This window comes from Ptychodera flava, chromosome 11 (genome assembly GCF_041260155.1).
Source record: "Ptychodera flava strain L36383 chromosome 11, AS_Pfla_20210202, whole genome shotgun sequence".
NCBI lineage: Eukaryota > Metazoa > Hemichordata > Enteropneusta > Ptychoderidae > Ptychodera > Ptychodera flava.
The window spans coordinates 1,000,337-1,019,496 of record NC_091938.1 but is presented as its reverse complement, the minus strand read 5'-3'; the positions used below and the strand labels follow the sequence as shown (position 1 = coordinate 1,019,496).

At 36.6% G+C, this 19,160-nt stretch overlaps 1 protein-coding gene and 2 long non-coding RNA genes across 3 annotated transcripts; all 3 read left to right on the top strand.

The window, feature by feature from the left end:
• Nucleotides 1–361: 361 nt before the first annotated feature.
• Nucleotides 362–2,693, top strand: LOC139144588 (uncharacterized). The gene is made up of 3 exons (XR_011554813.1): nt 362–496; nt 2,128–2,177; nt 2,567–2,693. It is a non-coding gene; the product is annotated as an uncharacterized lncRNA (long non-coding RNA).
• A 502-nt stretch (nt 2,694–3,195) lies between these two features.
• On the top strand, nt 3,196–4,748 carry LOC139144587 (uncharacterized). The gene is made up of 3 exons (XR_011554812.1): nt 3,196–3,301; nt 3,653–3,758; nt 4,627–4,748. It is a non-coding gene; the product is annotated as an uncharacterized lncRNA (long non-coding RNA).
• Nucleotides 4,749–5,191: 443 nt separating this feature from the next.
• On the top strand, nt 5,192–18,223 carry LOC139143229 (uncharacterized). Its single transcript, XM_070713379.1, has 7 exons — nt 5,192–5,275; nt 5,772–5,838; nt 6,164–6,249; nt 12,638–12,767; nt 13,367–13,408; nt 14,271–14,444; nt 16,661–18,223. Exons 1-7 carry the CDS (start codon nt 5,268–5,270, stop codon nt 16,754–16,756), a joined length of 603 nt encoding a protein of 200 aa, XP_070569480.1. The 5' UTR covers nt 5,192–5,267; the 3' UTR covers nt 16,757–18,223.
• Nucleotides 18,224–19,160: the final 937 nt, after the last annotated feature.

Genomic DNA, 19,160 nt, shown 5'->3' with positions numbered 1-19,160 from the left:
AGTGTGCTTTTCTCCTAAGAATTTAATAATAATAATAATAATAATAATAATAATAATAAATGTATAAATAATACTAATAATAATAAATGTAACTACATTAACCTAACTACTTACATGTACCTATGCTCAGTTTTTTATCATCGTTACGATTTCAGAACACCTCTCTACAGATCATGCGGACTTACCTACCTGCAAAACCTTCAAATCAGACCTACTAACGATACCCTACCTTTCTACATGTTTAGCCGTCCATCCACTCACACCTATTAAACCGATAAACCAACGTACCTTTCCTATTTCAATCTCACCCTGATATTCGTTTTAAACATTTCACAACATTTTTTTCCCAAGACCCCAACATGCCCAATGGGTCAGGTCAATAACGGCAGTTAAAAGAGTCAAGAAAGTGAACACACCCGTAATATCACTTAGAGTCTATCCAACAATTCGTGAAGACGTCAAGCTGAATGTACGGATGAGATTCTACGAGAAAGAGGTACACTAGTCTTATTCCTCACCGTATTATGGAAAATTGTGGTTTATCTGTTTTATATTCTGTAATATTCCAATCAAGAAGTTTCAGTCTTATAAAATTGCGAAGATAGTGCTAGGACCGTAGCTTGACCGAGGGGCAGAACCCAGCTTTAGCTAGGATTTGAGTAATTTGCATAAATTTACATATTGATAGTGGGGAAAGTTCCACGGGGGGGGGGGGCAGCCGCCACTGCTAACCCTCCCCCTCCCCACGCTACGGCCTTACTAATTCGGACGGTCGCAATGAAATCCGCTATCCTGTCCGATGGAAAGGCTACCGTCGACGCGTCCTAAAGATGACATGTAGAAACCCCCGAGAATATACCAGACAAAAGACTGATAGTATTAAGCTTAAGGTTACTGTTAGATTACTCATGTTAAATGTGGTTTTATCGTGTACATTGAGAACTGAATTTCAGACAGGAGACATTCAATATACTGAAGGGATATCTACGTCTGTGAAAAGCAGCATTATTTCGATAAGGTGTCTTGTCATCCCGGCGGAAATAATAGTTTCTCAGAAATTAATCACCAACGGAGCAGTAGCGTCAACAGTGACTTTAGATATACGCGCTTATTCGAATCTTTCTTGCAAACGTATTTACTTTCCAATTTCAATGATGTCACGCGAAGATGTCGTACACAACTCTCATGCTGATTGATGCACTCGTTGTAAACGGCAGATGCGGCTCAGGCTGTATGCAGATTAGCATTTACCCATCTGACACACATCGCAAATGCTCAATTTCTCAATGGTGTTTTGACCCGTACATAACGTCCTTTTACAGATCAGTCAACTCAACTGAAAAAAGTAATTTTGTCATTTAAAAAATGAATAAAAGTCTTCAAATTTTTCGCGCGTAAAAGCGCTGAGTGACCAGAATTACGATTTTTATATACATCATGAGAGTGGTTCACTGTATGAGTAGAATATTTTTTCTTGTACACTGATCTAAGTTGTCTTACGTGCGGTTATTGGCGTGGTGCTGAAAGGATGTCGTAAAAAGCGATTATAACTCAAATATCGATGCTTTTCTGAAATCGATGTCTCCCAACTATTCTATCTATCTATTCGTCTGTGAATGTATTCGTCTTTGATTGGTAACAGCTAACTCATCAGCGTCTGGTAATTTCCAAATCACACTCTGTGAGCGATTCACAGATTAAATTTCAGTTTACATCATATCATTGTTCACGATATCTAGCCAATCTTTTCAGGAGTCAATTTATTGTGTTCTTATGACCACAACTCAAGAGGAGTCGGTGTCTTTTGCATCATGGAAAAGACACCCTATTACATCAATGGGGAAATAGTACTTTTTATCGTCAAAATTCATATTTCAAACGTTACGAACACCATCAAATGTTTATGAAGCAAACATTTCACTCAAATATGGCAGTGACATGTAATGTTACAGAGAATGTATATGGGTGTAGGGCAAAAGTGAAAAAACACGAACTAAATATAGGTCGTAAAGTAAGTACGAATATCACGGTGTGAAATCAATAGCCTATTAGTGGACTTCAGCAAGAAATAACATTACAAAAACAGATTGCTTTGATAACTTAATCAAAGACAATCTTCATCCACAGGAAGGATACTCTCCACAATGTTCATACATGGACCTTGAAGCTAGCCATGGGTATGTATCAAACTAAAATAGTTACACTAACGATTTCCGAGATCTAACTGTGATGTCACGGTGTCCTTAACACGATTGGAACTAATTTGGGATAATTGGATCTTCATTTTTTCAAATTTCTCAAAAGTGTTAGGTGCCCTATAGCTGAATGTTGCAATATTGCAAATTACTCATAAAAATAATTGTGTAACTTAAAAAGAAAAGTGGATGAGGTTACATTTGCAGACTAAATTGACATCACTTCATCGTCCAATTGTCTCAAATTAGTTCTAATCGTGTTCCTTGTAGAATGTTATCAATGTTATGGTCCATGATTCGAAAGTCATAACACTCTCTCTCTCTCTCTCTCTCTCTCTCTCTCTCTCTCTCTCTCTCTCTCTCTCTCTCAGTATATGGCGTACGGACGGTTGCAGAGTGATCGTTCACGGTCGAAACAGCGGATGGAGTTTTGTGGAGTGTGTGTGTGACCGTCTTGGCAACTTTGCTGTCATTATGACTATGGGAAAAGAACCAAAGGTGAAAATCTCACTTGACAATATTCTAATTGCTTTCGTTAGGGATAATCAAACATTTCATCATGTTTGAAGCATGAATGTTTTGGGTTTTAGTACGTTGTTATTGATACCATGGGGGAAGTATAAGGTCCACGACACTTTGGCCAGTACACGGAGGTTTGTTTTTACGATAAGTGTGCTCCTGATTTCCGACAGTTAGCCTACATCTGAAACTTACTGAAATGTTTTTGAACACAGAATGCATAGTTTAACTTACCAGACAGTATAACTGCGAATTATGATGATGAAGATTCGTCAATAAACACGTCCAAATAACACTGTTCACTCTAATCTTAGCTCGGTTATTGAATCACTCTTTTTGAGGGTGGGGATTTGGCCGAGTGGTTCTGTCTGTTGCTTCACCGCTGGATATCGTAGGTTGTGAGTTCTAACCCGATTGAAAACACCGTATTTTCTTGAACATTGAATATCGATGCTTCAAAGAAATAACGTTCTTTCTTCATCCTGACAGCCTTTTCTTCAAACTGCAGTAGAAGTTGTTTTAACAATATGCTGCTTGGTGTCGTTTGTGCTGATTGTCATTAGTTTTGTTGGCGTGTGCATGGCAAGGTGAGTACATTGACAAGGCCAGGTGTTCTGAGGTCACGTGACCTTATTAGAGGTCGGGATAAAGGGTGCATGCTCCTCACAAAATACGAGCACTCTTTTCCCTCAAAATTATTTTAGGCAAGCATGATGACGTTTTCAGCAGATGGCTTTCCGTTGCAGCATACATGTATAAGGTGACTGCATATATAGTCAAGGCCATCCTTTCAAATGACAAGCAAGGGGTAATAGTGTAGATTTCAATCAAAATATGGAAGGATGCTGCACTATCAAATGCGCACTCAGCGAAATCCAGGTGGTATCAATGGGGACAATGTCGGTCAATGTTTTACTAGTATTCTCAATAATTTGCAGATTAACATCAGATTTCTACGTGGTGCTTACACAGGCTATTCTATCGCTGGCCTTCTTTCCACTCATAATTGCCATCGATACTCAACTTGACAGCAGGAAAAATCTGGTAAGTGGACGTCAGTGCCTTTTGTATATTACACATTTCAATCATTGTTTTTGTCACCAGTATGGTCATATGACCGTAATGAGAAAATTCAAGCCTTTACAAAACAGCAACACATGCCAATGTCGTTAATCCACACAACTGTCTCTTTAATTGTCCCTTTTCACTTTACGTCTTCCTAAAATTAAAAAATGCTTAGTATAATAAAAGAAACCTGTATAAAGCCGATTCACTGAAACATCAGCTCACTTTTTCTAAAACAACGTCTTCAAATAGCGAAAGACGGTGAAAATATATTACAGATTTACCAAATATACCTTACATCAAGTACAACAATGACGTACTCACAAGGGAAGGCAATGTGTCTTTGATACCGTGGTTGTTCTATTAAAATGTTGTCAATGTTTGTTAGAAAGGAACAGAAAAAGAGATGTTGACAAGACTGACTTATCACAATGGAATTGTGTAGTTTTTAAAAAGCATTACTTAAAAGTTTCCGCAACGATTGGCGATACCAGAGATTACTAGAGATGTAAGAAATTCCTATACGATCCGTCCATAAATTGGACTGTTATCTATGTCTTTTGGATTGTTTATTAATGACGTAATGTTTACGTCAAGTTTCTTCGAATATTTATATCATCGGCAATTCACAGTTTTAGAGTCAAGTGAAATATTTTCACGAGAATGTTTTTCTTGTGCCAGAATACGTCTGTCGTCATATTCAATAGCAATGTCAAAGAGTTCTATTTAATCGAAGGATGGACAAGTTGACGATTTTCGTCTTATCTTAAACACTTTGTTGATTTTATTGTTTTTGTTGTTGTTGTTGTTGTTGTTGTTGTTGTTGTTGTTGTTGTTGTTTCAACAGAAACCGTGTGAATTACTAGTGGTATTCAATCAAGTTGTGTTACTGAGCAATGCATTCTGGATGTTGAACTTGAGTGTTCAATCCTTCATTCGTCTCAAGTACTTTGCCTATCGGCGTAAAACTGCAAGGTGATCATCACATTTCACATACTACAAGTCAGACAATGAACACTGAACTCTTACAGTTCAGATGGGTTGGATGAATATTTACAAATAGTATTGCGCATATTATAACAGGATTGTGTCACCTAATGTAGAATAATTGATAATGTTTATATATATATATATAATATATATATATATATATATATATATATATATATATATATATATATATAGTTGCAGTAATTAATTAGGAAGTGCGTTTTACATGATGTTTTAAGTGGTCCGTCAATGGCAAAGTACAAACATTTCAAAACAAGTCGTGGTATCCACCCCTTACACTCTGTGAATCAATATTCTCCCTTGCAAGGTCACTGAAGGCAAATCTGAAAACATTCATACAGTAATGTGCTATATAACATACGGAAAAATGAGTCAATACATTTATTCGCCTTCAGAATATATTACGTCATAAGTGGTTGGATAATACCGTGCGTTGCATTCGGATATTTCAAAGGACAGCTGCTGGTGAAGCGAGACATGAACAGGTGATCAAAATTGGCATTACATGCCTTCTATCTATCACACGATATTTTATAATTATAATTGCTTGTCGATGAAGAACGCGCCTCAGACAAAATGACATGTACCTTCAATTTAAACGTACAGAAAACAAATAACTGTGAAGACAAGCAGAAAACTGTCATTGCCAGTTTTTTCCTTTTGAATTTTTTTTGAAAATTTAAATTTTCTTTTTCTACAGTTCTTTATTTTAAGAGTGAACAGGTCAAAACATTGAATTATTGAGCGGACAAGTGACTGTTTGTTTCATAAAAGACAAACTGTCATTAAAATTCCAAGGTTTGGAGTAGAACATTTTGTTTATGGGAAAATGTGATAGATTACAATATTGTAACTCCACTTGATGTAGCAGTGTTTGATACGGAGTCCAACGAACTGGACGTGTCAAACTCAGTGCATATAGTCGGAGGTTCCAATCAATTGCTAGATGGCTTAATGTATTTTCGTTCTTTTTCCTTACAGTTGTCTAGAAGCACATCCTGCGAGTGCCGTTATCTTCATTGAAATGGCATTGGTGATGATAACCATGGTACGTATAGAGTATCATCGCTGAAACGTAACGAAATAGTTTTACAACATTTTTTCAAATCATGGGTTAAAGTAGCTATTAGCTGAGAAAATCCAAAGGTTTATCCCACACTATCAACGTATTCAGTAAACACTACAGGGATGAAAAAACGAAGATTCGAAACATAAACATGACTAAGTGCCGTCACCATAGACGGCGCGATGCGTATGTCCCCTGCAAAATTGTCTGTTAATCAATGAAGTAAGATATACCAATGACCAAATTATCGGACTTGGCCGGTATTCATTCTCAGCATGATTAAAATATTTCGCTTCTTCCATTTCAGGCAACGGTACTGGTATACTGGAATAATTGTAAACTGTGCGGTGAATTGATAAAGGTACTTCGCGGACCGGAAGAGGAGATATTACGGTAAGAATGGTATAAAGGTCACCTTTAAAAAACTGACTTACAATCTAACGATATATCTCATTCTTAAGAAGAGTAGGCATCCCACACTTAAAGGCACAATAGCTGTATCTTTTAGCATTATTTTTTGTGATTTTACTTCCAAACTAAAACAAGTTCGTAGGAATGTACTCATTGAGGGGTGTTTATACAAGCATAAGAAACTGTCCACTGGGACTTCATATGCAATTTTGAGCAAGATAAATAATAAATGTTTGCCAAAACGAAAAATAGCGCCCTCATGCAAATACAGCAAAAACACGTACGTCGTGCATATATGCATTGGAATCTTCACAGAAACAACAGAGTAGTTACATAATAACACATGAGAGCGAGGGCAATATCAGGATTTATTGCCTGCCCAAGGGATGGTGGTCATGATCGAAATATTGATGATGCCCGAGCCGTAGGCGAGGGCATCATCAGTATTTCGATCATGACCACCAGCCCGAGGGCAGGCAAAAAATCGTGATATTGCCCTAGCTCTCATGTGTTATAATTTTTATTACACCGAACAAGCAAACATGCAAAAAAACAAAAACACAAAGACTTCTTCCAGTACAGTTCGCCTTCTGAGTCCGGACCTCCGCGTAAAATGTTGTCAGTGCCGAGTCTAGGGTTGCCGCTAAAGTTTGCCGATCTCTTCGGTGGCGTATCCAAATTTGTTGCTTGCATAGTCGCTGAACACAGAAATCCTTGTTGCCATTTACGTTCGTTTGCTGTTTACTTGCATCAAAATATCGTCTAACTGTGCCGGTGACAGCTCTGCATGACGTTTCGCAGTCCTAAGTTGCCGACTGCAAAGTACAACAAGCGAACGACAATATGTTTTGCGCAGAAAGGACGCGCAGTAAGGACGATTCAGAATTTACTTCCAGGGGGAGGGTGGAGGATTTTCTATTTTCTGGGTGATTTTTTTCCACGGCCCCCCCCCCCCTAGTAAATTATAGAAAAAATCTATGCCCCCCCCTCATCTTTCGTGTTTTTTTTCCATGACCCCCCCCCCCCCCCTAATATACATGCATGCTTATACACTATAGACATATCCAGTCTAACAAGTTGCAGGAACTGTAGTGGACATTTAATCGATGATATAACAAATCATTTCAGGGTTATGTGACTATAAAAAGAATGATTTGCAGGGACTGCAAGTGGCACACTTTTGGAAAGGGTAGCAATAAACATATCTGGTTGTAAATTTCTGAAGAAAAGTTAATTACTAAATATGAATACGTTTTTCGTTATGTCTCACTGATACATATGATGCACACAAAGACAAGCAAAGATGTCAGTTAGAAATGGTGAACAGGAAATCAGAGAAGCAGATAATTGGCAAAGTGATATATATTTGCAGATATCCAGATATTTCTGGAAAGTAAGATGTACATGTACATGCACAAGTTCAGCATACATTTTCATTTGATGATGCTGAATGCAGACTCACGGTGAAAGTTTTATACATTAGGAATTAAAATTGGTGAAAGCCAACTTGTTTTTAATTTTCTCTTTTTTTCTAATTTGGTTGTCATAAAACCAAGTAGCTGCCACGGAAAGCAACAATGCTGAGGAATATTTTAGATCATTTCTTGAACAAAACACCTTATCAAAAACATGAATTCACATGTTATTCTGCTCATTCCATTAACAATCCAATGTTCATATTAAAATGCAGATAACCCTGTGTAAGTCAAAGTTCACATTTTGTCAGCAGTATTTTTCAAAATTGACAGAGCATTCATATTTCAAATTTTTTAACAAACTTTAATCTTAAAATAGTCATGATTCGCATGTTTTCAGATGACATGAAACAATACATGTTAATTTGTTTTTTTACCTTTTCTGCCAGCCGCCACTGAGAAATCTTTGATTATACATATCAGAATGAATGGGACACAAAAGTATTAGCATCAATACACAATGTGTAAGCCTATCCATATTTCTCCTAGCCTCATACACACTGAGATCACTTCTTGGACTACAGCAAATTTCTTGTGTACACAATATTTCAACAATCCGACACCATAGCATTGATGCAGAGCCACATGATCTTCTGGATGCACATACAGGATCATTGGAAAATCAACCCTTTTGTAAATTTTTCACCATATATTTTTGACAGTAATACATAATATTTTTATTTTCAACATTAAAAAACTATTCGCTGAAAAGCAACTTGAAGGTGAGACGGCCATAAATTTATTTTCAAAAAAGTTTATAGTAGATGTAAGCACTGTAAAAAGTTATGTAGAACATTTAAAAAATTTAGAAAGGGTAAGATTGATGAGAATGAAACATAGAAAAAGGAGCAGAAAAGAAGAGAGGATAAAAAATACGAGGACTATGACTGGTTAAAGTTGCTCTTGAGTGGGAACCTTCAAAATTTAAACGTAAAAGAATTAGATAAATACCTTGATAAACATAAATTACCAAAACAAAAAAATTGAAAGCTGAAAAGTTCAAATTATAACCGCACATATACATGCACAACCTTCATTCAATTTAAGAAAACTGTCAGGGAAAGATGTAACAACTTATGTCACAGATGAGTCAGAGTCAGATAGCAGTGACTCTGAATTGGAAATCTCTGTCAATGGAGTCATTGAGAGTGATGACGATGGTGTTGGTTCTGAATATAATAGTGACACAGACACTGAACTGACGAAATCCCAGAGAACCAACGTGACCATGTTACTTTAAGAAGTGGCAGAGTAGCAAGTCCTTTTGTTTTGAATTAAGGTGGAGCTGCATGTTGCCAACACAGTTTTTTTCAAAGCAATATTTCTCATCAAAGATGACAAGGAAACCCCCTCATACCATATATTTTCAAAAAGCAGAGACTCTAAAGTTTAGTATGGTAGCAGTAGTTACTCAAAGGATGAAGTGGGTGTATATTTGGGGTAAAAAACCTCAATTTTGGTATTAATGATAAAAATTAATTTAAGTCAAAAACTAGACAGTATTTTCTGAAATGTAATATTTCACTTAAAAGGAGAGTATATGTAGAATAAAATGACTATTTTATTTGGCATTATCCATCCTCATTTTAAAATTGTAGGGGTTTAAAGACTGACACTCTAATAATTGATTAAAATCATGATCAGCAAAATTAAAATGCCTCTTATTCAAAATGCCTCTTTTTAAAAATGTAAGAGCTTTATTGCCAAACAAAACCAATTGATAGTCGTTTTGTTACATAGCATTTAAAAAACATAATGTGAAATTTCAGAAAATTTGACCCAGTCGGAGTGGAGTTATATTCTTCGGAAATTTTGAAATTGGGAGGCAAAAGAAGCCTAGAAATCGGGTGATTTGCATACATTTGCACAAATTAACTTTTCTTTATCATGCAACTTTACACTGCTTTACAAGCTACAAGGTAAACCCAACCTGATGATGCTGAATATTTGCTGTAATTTTTAGCACTTGTTCAATGTTCATCTCTGTGTATCAGCATTTGTTTGTTATTCTATCACTACATAGAACACCCAATGCTGTATTTAGCAACATACCAGTGTGAACATAAATGACCATTGTTATTGTTGATAAATGAATTCTAGCCTGGACTTGATTCGAGATCTCTTTTCAACAAAAACAACCCCGACTGTTTACTGTATGGTTTGTGTTGACATGCTAAATACTGGACATTTCATGACGCTTCAGGGAGGAGAACAAGATACTGCAGTAGATGCATAAAACAAACCACTGTGAATATTACCGAATTTGGCAGCTAAAGGAGTTTAACTAAACACGTTGAGTTTATCTGTCACCCAGGTAGCATCTATGGTTCTCTTTTGTAGAGATCAGAAATTCTGGGCAAATATTGAATTGATGATTTTTTTCCTTGGCCCCCCTAAAAGATTGTGGTATTTTTGTCTGGCCCCCCCCCCCTAAATTTTCTTGGGAAAAATGGGTGGCCCCCTCAAATCCTCCCCCCCCCCCCCCCCTGGAAGTAAATTCTGAATCGTCTCTAAGTAAACTGACGTTATCCATGTAATATCAAATGCAGAGGGCATCATCAAGTTCGCAGAGGGCATCATCACATTCGCAGAGGGCATCATTGTACACATATTGACTGGCCATGAGGGCAACAGCATACGTCTGTACCCCGAGGGACTGTGAGTCACCCCCAAAAACAGACTGTTTCCCGAGGCCATAGGCCGAGGGAAACAGTCTGTTTTTGGGGGTGACTCACAGGCCCGAGGGGTTAAAGACGTATGCTGTTGCCCTCATGGCCAGTCAATATGTGTTTTGTAACACACCTAATCCGTAGCCATGCATAAGAACGTACTATACACAAAACTTGTCTCATGCAGGCCTATGATGTAATATGTTGGAGTGGTTCAGTAAGAAAACGTTTTTCCTAACAGGATCGCATTGCTTCTGCAAAACGTTCAATGCACCTTTGATTATAGTTTTCGTCCGTTTCGAGTCCTTGTTGGAAACCAAAGCATTCAATTCTTCTTCAGAAAGTAGGATAAACCAAAAAAATTCTCGACTATCGTTTCGATCGGCCGCAGACGACATCTTTGTTTACATTCCAGTCCGCGCACGCGTCAATGTCGTTTTTGACGTCAGCGGGCATCATTTTTCGGAACTGATGCCTGGCAGGCAACAGTTCCAACAAATGATGCCTGATGACGTCGTTTACGTGGATCAGCACAAAAAGAATGCATCCCACGTGACTATCAACTGGCGAATTAGAATACAGACTGCGGATGAGGTGTGTTACAACACGTTTTGTAACACACCTCATCCGCAGTCTGTGTTCTAATTCGTCAATTGACAGTCTCGTTGGATGCGTTCTTTTTGTGCTGATCCACGTAAACGACGTCATCAGGCATCATTTGTCGGAACTGTTGCCTGCCAGGCATCAGTTCCGAAAAATGATGCCCGCTGACGTCAAAAAAAATTGGCGCATGCGCGAACTGGAATGTAAACAAAGATGCCGTCTGCGGACGAGCGAAACGATAGTCGAGAAATTTCTCGGTTTTATCCTACTTTCTGAAGAAGAACTGAATGCTCTGGTTTTAAACAAGGACTCGAAACGAACGAAGACGATAATCAAAGGTGCACTGAACGTTTTGCAGAAGTATTGCGACCCTGTCGGCAAAAACTTTTTCTTGCTGAACCACTCCAACATATTACATCATATAGCTTACATGCGACAACTTTTGTGTATGGTACGTTCTTATGTGTGACTACGGATGAGGTGTGTTACAAAACACATATTGACTGGCCATTAGGGCAACAGCATACGTCTTTAACCCCTCGGGCCTGTGAGTCACCCCCAAAAAGACGGGAAATCACAATAACGGTTAAAATTTAAATTTTCTTGTCCCATTTTCAGTTGTAAAAGACTGTATCTTTTAAATTTGTAGAATTTAAAGAAAACGAGAGAAAATAGAAAGCTGTTTTAAGGGGTGAACAAATTTCACGAGTTACAGCTACACGGGCTTTAATGAAAAAATGCGGACCCCTTATTTCGATACGGTAGACCCCTCGTTTGTTTAGAATTGTGGGCCTACCTTTTCTAGAGAATTATGAACCCCAGCGAATGAAAATAATTAGTGGACTCTCGACTTCTGCAGAGTAGTGGACACCCAAAAAGTGAGATAAAATAGTGCGACTCTCAATTTCTAAAAATGGTTGACCAAGTGGACTCCCCAAATGAAAAACAAAATCACTGGACCAAGACCCACTCCACAAAAACGTTGGAAACAAATAGTGGACCAATCATATCTAAAATAGTGAACAAAATCAAATTTAGAAAAATAGTGAAGCCACCCAAAAAATTGGTGAAACCAACCCCCCCCCCCCCCCATATGATCAGTGTGTTGGGAACTCTCCCATTAATTTCTCACAACATATTGTTGCAGTGCATGCATCCAAGCACATAAAAAGTAACACAGAACAGCATGAACACCTAGCCTGTTATGAAACACCTACAACCGATACTCTTTCTTGTGGGCAGCGCCGTTTATTACCTCCCCTCCTCCTTGTGGCCGTGCGTTACCAGAACACAGCCTTGGAAAATACCGATGTATATGCAGCCCCTCTGTATAATAAATGGGTGATGTACTCTTCATGACAGACAATAAAGGTGTTACAGGTTTTCGTTAGAGAGCAGTTTTTCCAATCAATTTAGAAAATTCTCCATCATAGTTGAGCCGCTGCTCCCCGGAGCCATGATATGGATGTTCTGGATAAGTCAATCTCAGAAAGAAGGGGTATTTTAGAGTGTGACCTTTCCTACTACTGGGTCCACTGTTCCGCAAAAATGACGCTGCTCATTCTACAGAAATGGTAGTGTACGTCTAAGAGTATATTGTTTCCAACTGCTTTCCATTTGCAGTGAGAAGATGGCATCTGCAATAATATTATTCGTGGTATTCTCAACGACACGAGTGGTGCATCTTGCTGTGGCAATGATAACCAATCCACTTCGTGTTGTCTACTTGTTTGCCGTTTGCATTTTTGCTGAGGTACTGATTCTTTTTAGTTCTTTCAAGATTATAGAGGATGGTATCCGATGCAGGGCGTTGACTTATTCACAATAATGCAATTGGAAAGTCCATGTTGTTTTTGAGCATGCTGGAGTTCACGCGAAAGGAATTTGCTGTTAAAGCAATAGAGACGGTGACAATTTGAACAAATAAACAAATATTTGAGTCTAAAGCTTCCTTTTGTCTTTTAATATTTATGTTTATGTTATAAACTAAATTATCAATCGGCAATGTCCAAAGATTTTACTTTTCAGTTTTTATTTGTCTGTGTACGCCAAGATATCAATTGCTATAGCTTTATACTAGTAAATATTGTGTCGTCATCCACTACATTATAACTGATAATGTATTCGATTATCCGCCATTGTGGTCCCAGATGTTTTCTACATTTACAAATTAAATGGCATTACCAAAACCAAAATAATAGCATTAACATACCCGCTCCTGCCCAATAATGGACTCAAGCAAACTTTGCACTATGTGATGTAATTAGCTTGTTCTATGTTTGCTTTCATCCATTATGGGCTGGAGGAGGTGCTTTATTGCTTAAACATACACCCTTCACTCATTTCTTACAGGGCGTCACCATTTTCCTTCGATTTTTTGCCACCAACAAGGAGGTTAGTACAAAGGGAAACTTTCAGAAAAAGATTATATTGAAACTCCACTGCTGCATGGTGCGAAACGAGAGATTAATTGTCCAACAAATAAATTCATGTGAAATTCACAATTGACCAAAATGTGCAGCAAACACTGCGGCAGAATTCCAGAATCAGTAAACGTTTTCATAGACTGAATTTTCAAGATACGTCGCTCGAGGACGCTCCCTACGTCCCGCCCCCCACCCCCTCGTAAGAGGGGAGCGTAGAGAGCGCCCTTTGGCGACGGATCTTCCAGTCTAACGTTTTCACTAAACTGCAAGTTTACAATGTAACTCACTCTTTTTCTTGTCAGTAGAAACGAATGAAGTGATTTCGTTTATGTATTCACTTATGGCAATGTTATCATGGAAACACAGCCTAGTAACTAAAACTTACAGGAAGTCAAAGTAGCAGTTTCTACAAGTGACACATACCACGCAACATTCCATGCATAGAAGGCATAATCATAGTCATTTTAAAGGCCATACAGTCGTCGGAACTGCTCCCAAAGGTCGTATGGGACCCATATAACCAATGTAAACGTTGTAGCCTTACGATGATGATTGATGAAAATTAAAACAAATCTGTCATAATCTACATCGTTTACTATAAATGTTGCTGCTATGATGATGAGGTACATCTAGATACCATGCACGAAATACATTGTTTGTAAACAAGAAACTCGCATAGGCGCAGTTCCAACGAAGGTCTCCATTTAAGCGAAAGTTTACCAAATAAAAAGATGACTATATGGAAACTAAAAAACTGTATAGACGATTTTGCCTGATTTTTCACAACTGATTTTTCATTTCTGTGTTAAAATGATATAAATGTTGTACAGATGTTAATTGTCCTGAGAGCTCGATACTTTGAAGATGACGAGGAATACAGAGAAGCCGTCAAGGATTTTGAGTTGGAGGATTCTCAGAGGTTGCAGATCCAGAAAGAAATACTAGGCAGATGCCGAAGTCAAGAACGACATCAAGTTGAGAATACTCTACCCCAACCAAGTAATGTAAGTATTCATGTACAGTATGTCACTGAAGAGACTGTTCAGAATTTACTTCCAGGGGAAGGCCGGAGGATTTTCTATTTCCTGGTGAGTTTTTCCATGGTCGCCCCTTGTAAATTATGGAGACAATCTACGTTCCCCCTCATATTCCCTTGGTTTTTTCCATGGTCCCCCAATATATACATGCATGCTTACATATACAGTCTGACAAGTTTATCACACTTTGTGGGAACAATACAGTGGTCTGATATAACAAAACTTTTCAGAGTTACAATTAAGTGGCCATAAATAGCATGTTTTGTAGGGACTGCAAGTGACACTTTTAGGAAGGCTATTGAACAAATCAGGTTGTAAATTTCTGAAGAAAATTATTAAAAATGAAAACTTCTTTCATTATGTCCACTATAAATGATTCATTTTATAGCCCTTTTCTTGATTATTTTGATGATTACTTTATCCCAGATGTTGTTATATCAATGGTCTATGTAAAACACTTTGGTTGTATATGTTGCCTAGTTGTTTTTAACATTACAAACTAGTAGCAAGTACTCAGAGGAAGAAATAATATATTATTAATATAAAAAGCAGGTGTGTTCAGTGACTAGACAAGTTGTCTCTCTTTTTTCAGAAGTACTTTCTCATAGGTGGACATGAAAAGTTGGCAAACATTTGACTGTGGCAGCTACAGACTTTCAAGGTGGGGCACTACACAATACCAAGAAGAATATTGTCATTTTCTAGAAGTCACACATGTTGTAGCTTGTAAAATGGCTGTTCCAAATCTACTTTTTGAGATATCAATTATCAATTATCCATTATGATTTTGAGCTCCACACATGACTTTATTGCAAACTTGACCAGTTCAAAGAAAACAATAGCCAATCTTGATTCTTAAGAATCTCTACATTTTTCTGGCCATTTTTTATCCTCTGTTCTTGGTATTGGGTAGTACAATGTTTTATTTTCTGTTTATCAACCATTGTTTTTTTTATTCTGTCCATACAAAGAACACCCAAGGCGGTATTTGCAACATACACTAGTACAAACATACGTAAATGCCTATTGTTACTGTTGAAAAATGAATTCTAGCATATGGACTTGATTCAAGATCTCTTTTCAACAGTAACAATGCTGACTGTTCACTGTATGATCTCGTCTGTGGGATATACAAAACTTGCGAACTTTATCTGTCACCAAGGTAGCTACTATGGTTCTCTTTTTTTATAGATCAGGACTTCTCGGCAAATATTGATGTAGTCTTTTTCCTTAGTCCCCCCTAAAACATTGTGGTATTTTTGTCTGATACCCCTAATTTTTCTTAGCGGAAATGGGTGGTCCCCTCTAAAAATCCTACACCCCATCCCAACCGCCCGGAAATAAATTCTGAACAGTCCCTTATCATATATAATGTCAAAAAAATTGTTGCCATTTGTCAATTCAAATCTCTGTTAGATGTAACTTTTCATGAACTTTCTAGCACTTTTTGTTCATAAAAGACATCTTTTTTCTTCTTCCAAAATCTAAGTTAATCAGGTGTGGAGACCAAAGTAACCAAGAGACACCGAGGAAAGCTGAGAATAAGTCAAGTTGGAAACATATGAAGTCATCCCTGTATAATCAGATTCTGCAAATTTATTTTTGAAGGTCCCGTTTATATATAATATATATATATATATATATATATATATATATATATATATATATATATATATATATATATATACATACATACATACATATATATATATATATATATATATATATATATATATATATATATATATATATATATATATATATATATATATATCCAAAATGTAAAGTACGGTGTTTTGGACAGCTGAAATGTATGTCGCAACCAGAATTAATATTTCAACAATAGGGTTGTGTATTGAACACAATATATTACAGTGCAAGCTAGTTCTTGTATTTCAACATACTAGTACTTTCATGAGAAAACTGAGAAAATGCAATGTTTCGTTTAAAAAAACAACAGAAATAGCGACAAAATTTACACTTATTGTGTATCTCTTTAGCACCTTACAGCTTTGTAACCATTTCAGATATCACAATTTACAGTTACTCTGTGGAGTAGAGCAACTGTGCTAAGATCACAGTCACTCTATGGGGTAAAGAAATCATGCAAAAATGTACTGATTATTTGTCAGAAATGGTTAACTGGTATCCTGGGTTGCCTTTTTTACATTGATTTTGTACAGGTCAATTTGGAAGTCAGACGAACTCATTTTTACCAAGGACAACCCGGGACAGATACAACACACAAAGAAATGGAAATAGAGGATTTGACAGTGTGAAACCAATATGGCACCTAACACTGCAGTAAGCTGGTTGCTCTACTTATTCTGTTATCTATTTTTGGAACAGGCGTTATAATTGTTAAATTCAACCATAAGCTTACAAGTAATTGCAAGAGTTAATTGATGTCATTGAAGATGTTATATTTTTAACCATTGTATACGTTTTGTACACACACCATACTAATCAGATGATTAAAAAAGTCAGTCTGGGTTGGTTTCATTATACACATGTTCTGATGTCACTGATGCACATGCTATATACAAAATCTTAATGTTTCCTTTGTTAGGAAAATCCTGGAATTTTAGCTTGGTAGATTGGTCTCTGTACAACAAATCTTAACGTTGACAGAATAGAACAGCTTCAAATGAAATTACTAAATAAAGATTGGAGTACATCCCTCCAAGGCATCCCAAATCTTCAAATTTATTTAGAATATAATATGCAACAGCTTTGTCAATCTCTTTAAATGCTAATTTTTATCTCAGATGCTTTTAAATATCGTTTGATGTTGACCTGTTTTCAAGTTTTAGAATTGTTACATTGTAAATCTTACATGTAGCTATCTACTCTTTATCTCTTGTTGAAACCCCTAATCTTATGGAATGTATTTGATAACTGTATCATTGATTTTTGGGTTCACTGTGCGTAAAGTATTATTTCTTGTCTGTAGCCTTGTCATGTAATAGTTCTTTTTGAGTTTTACTTTTATATGCATCCACTTATTGGACTTCATCTGTTGGATTTCATTACAAATAGATTAATAAACATTTCAAAATGAATGAATTAATAAATTCAGCTTTTTAGATTGACAAGACAATTCACTGTGGTTTAGAGTATACGAAGCAGTCAATTAATTATAGAGACATCAAACACAGTTCATTGATAGAGACATGAAACAGTTCATTGATAGAGACATCAAACACAGTTCATTGATAGGTACATCAAACAGTTCATTGATAGAGACATCAAACAGTTCATTGATAGAGACATCAAACAGTTCATTGATAGAGACATCAAACAGTTCATTGATAGAGACATGTCAAACAGTTCATTGATAGAGATATCAAACACAGTTCATTGATAGAGATATCAAACACAGTACGTGGCAGTATTCAACATGGTATCAAAATAGGAAGCAAATTGAGTTTGATAAGTGACATAATACAGATAGAATGAAGAATTATTTTTCCCGGAAAATAGCTGCATGGCCAAAAGTAGAATGAAAAATTGTTTTTCCCAGAAAATAGCATGCCAAAAGTATTGAACATCTAGTCTATTGCATGGTTTGTGGTTCAGAATGAAAGACACCACTAAATGAAGCCATTGCATCATGTTAACATCACTGTCAATCAGTCTCAATCACTGAATGTTCAAGAATCTTTGTCTGATTCATTAAACATTGACATGAATATGACCATCAGGATGTGCACACAAAATATTTGCATATGAATTCCTGGCACAGTTGCAAGCCTATACTTTATCTAAAAAATTTAACTGTTAATTTCCAGGCTTGTAAAAGTGATTTTACTTTAAAATCTGAATAAGATAAACAAATTCTGTGCAATATCAGATTGTTTTCTTGATTCATACAATAGTCTGAGTGCAAAAGTCATCCAGTATTGATTTTAGCTGAGGCATTGTCCGTGAATTAGGCAATGCAAATGAGTTTTCCCTGTAAAAGCACATACAGCCCCCATGCTACACAGTCCATGTGACTGCAAACTTTGGTATCTGGATGTATTTCAGGGTTGTCTTTTGTACTACGATGAATATCAGTATGTGTGCAATTCTGAACATGTCAAAGTGATTATATCAATACAATACAATCACACAGGGGCCACTGATTTGTGAAAGTTAAAACACACCTTTGACCGATAGAGGACTGACCATTTATTCACATCTCAAGCATAATTAATTTACATAACTCTGAACGTTGCAGTCTGGTTTAAAACATCATTATACATTATTACACATACAAACAATGCCCACAACACAATGACATGTCATTCTTGAAAGGTAGATTAAACTCTACCGCTGACTTTGAACTGAATATAGAAATCCTTCAATGTTATTGTCAGTTTGATAGGACCTAAAATTTGTGAATAATGTAGAAAAATAAAAATGAGGATAACATGTACAGACTACTTTTGACTCAATAGTTCAGTGAACTTTGAATAATGGTAAGTAAAAATTAATCAATCAATCATAAGATTTATTTATTGCCGATATTGATGTTTATTCTGCGGTACATCTTTGAATATTTCACAAGAACATATCGTGTAACTTTCTTTGCAACCAACAAACATTTGCAGCGCTATCACATTTTCACTTTGTTTCAAAAGATACAGGTAACATGTTAAAATTCCCTGACACGCCATTAACTGTAATTTTTGACAATTT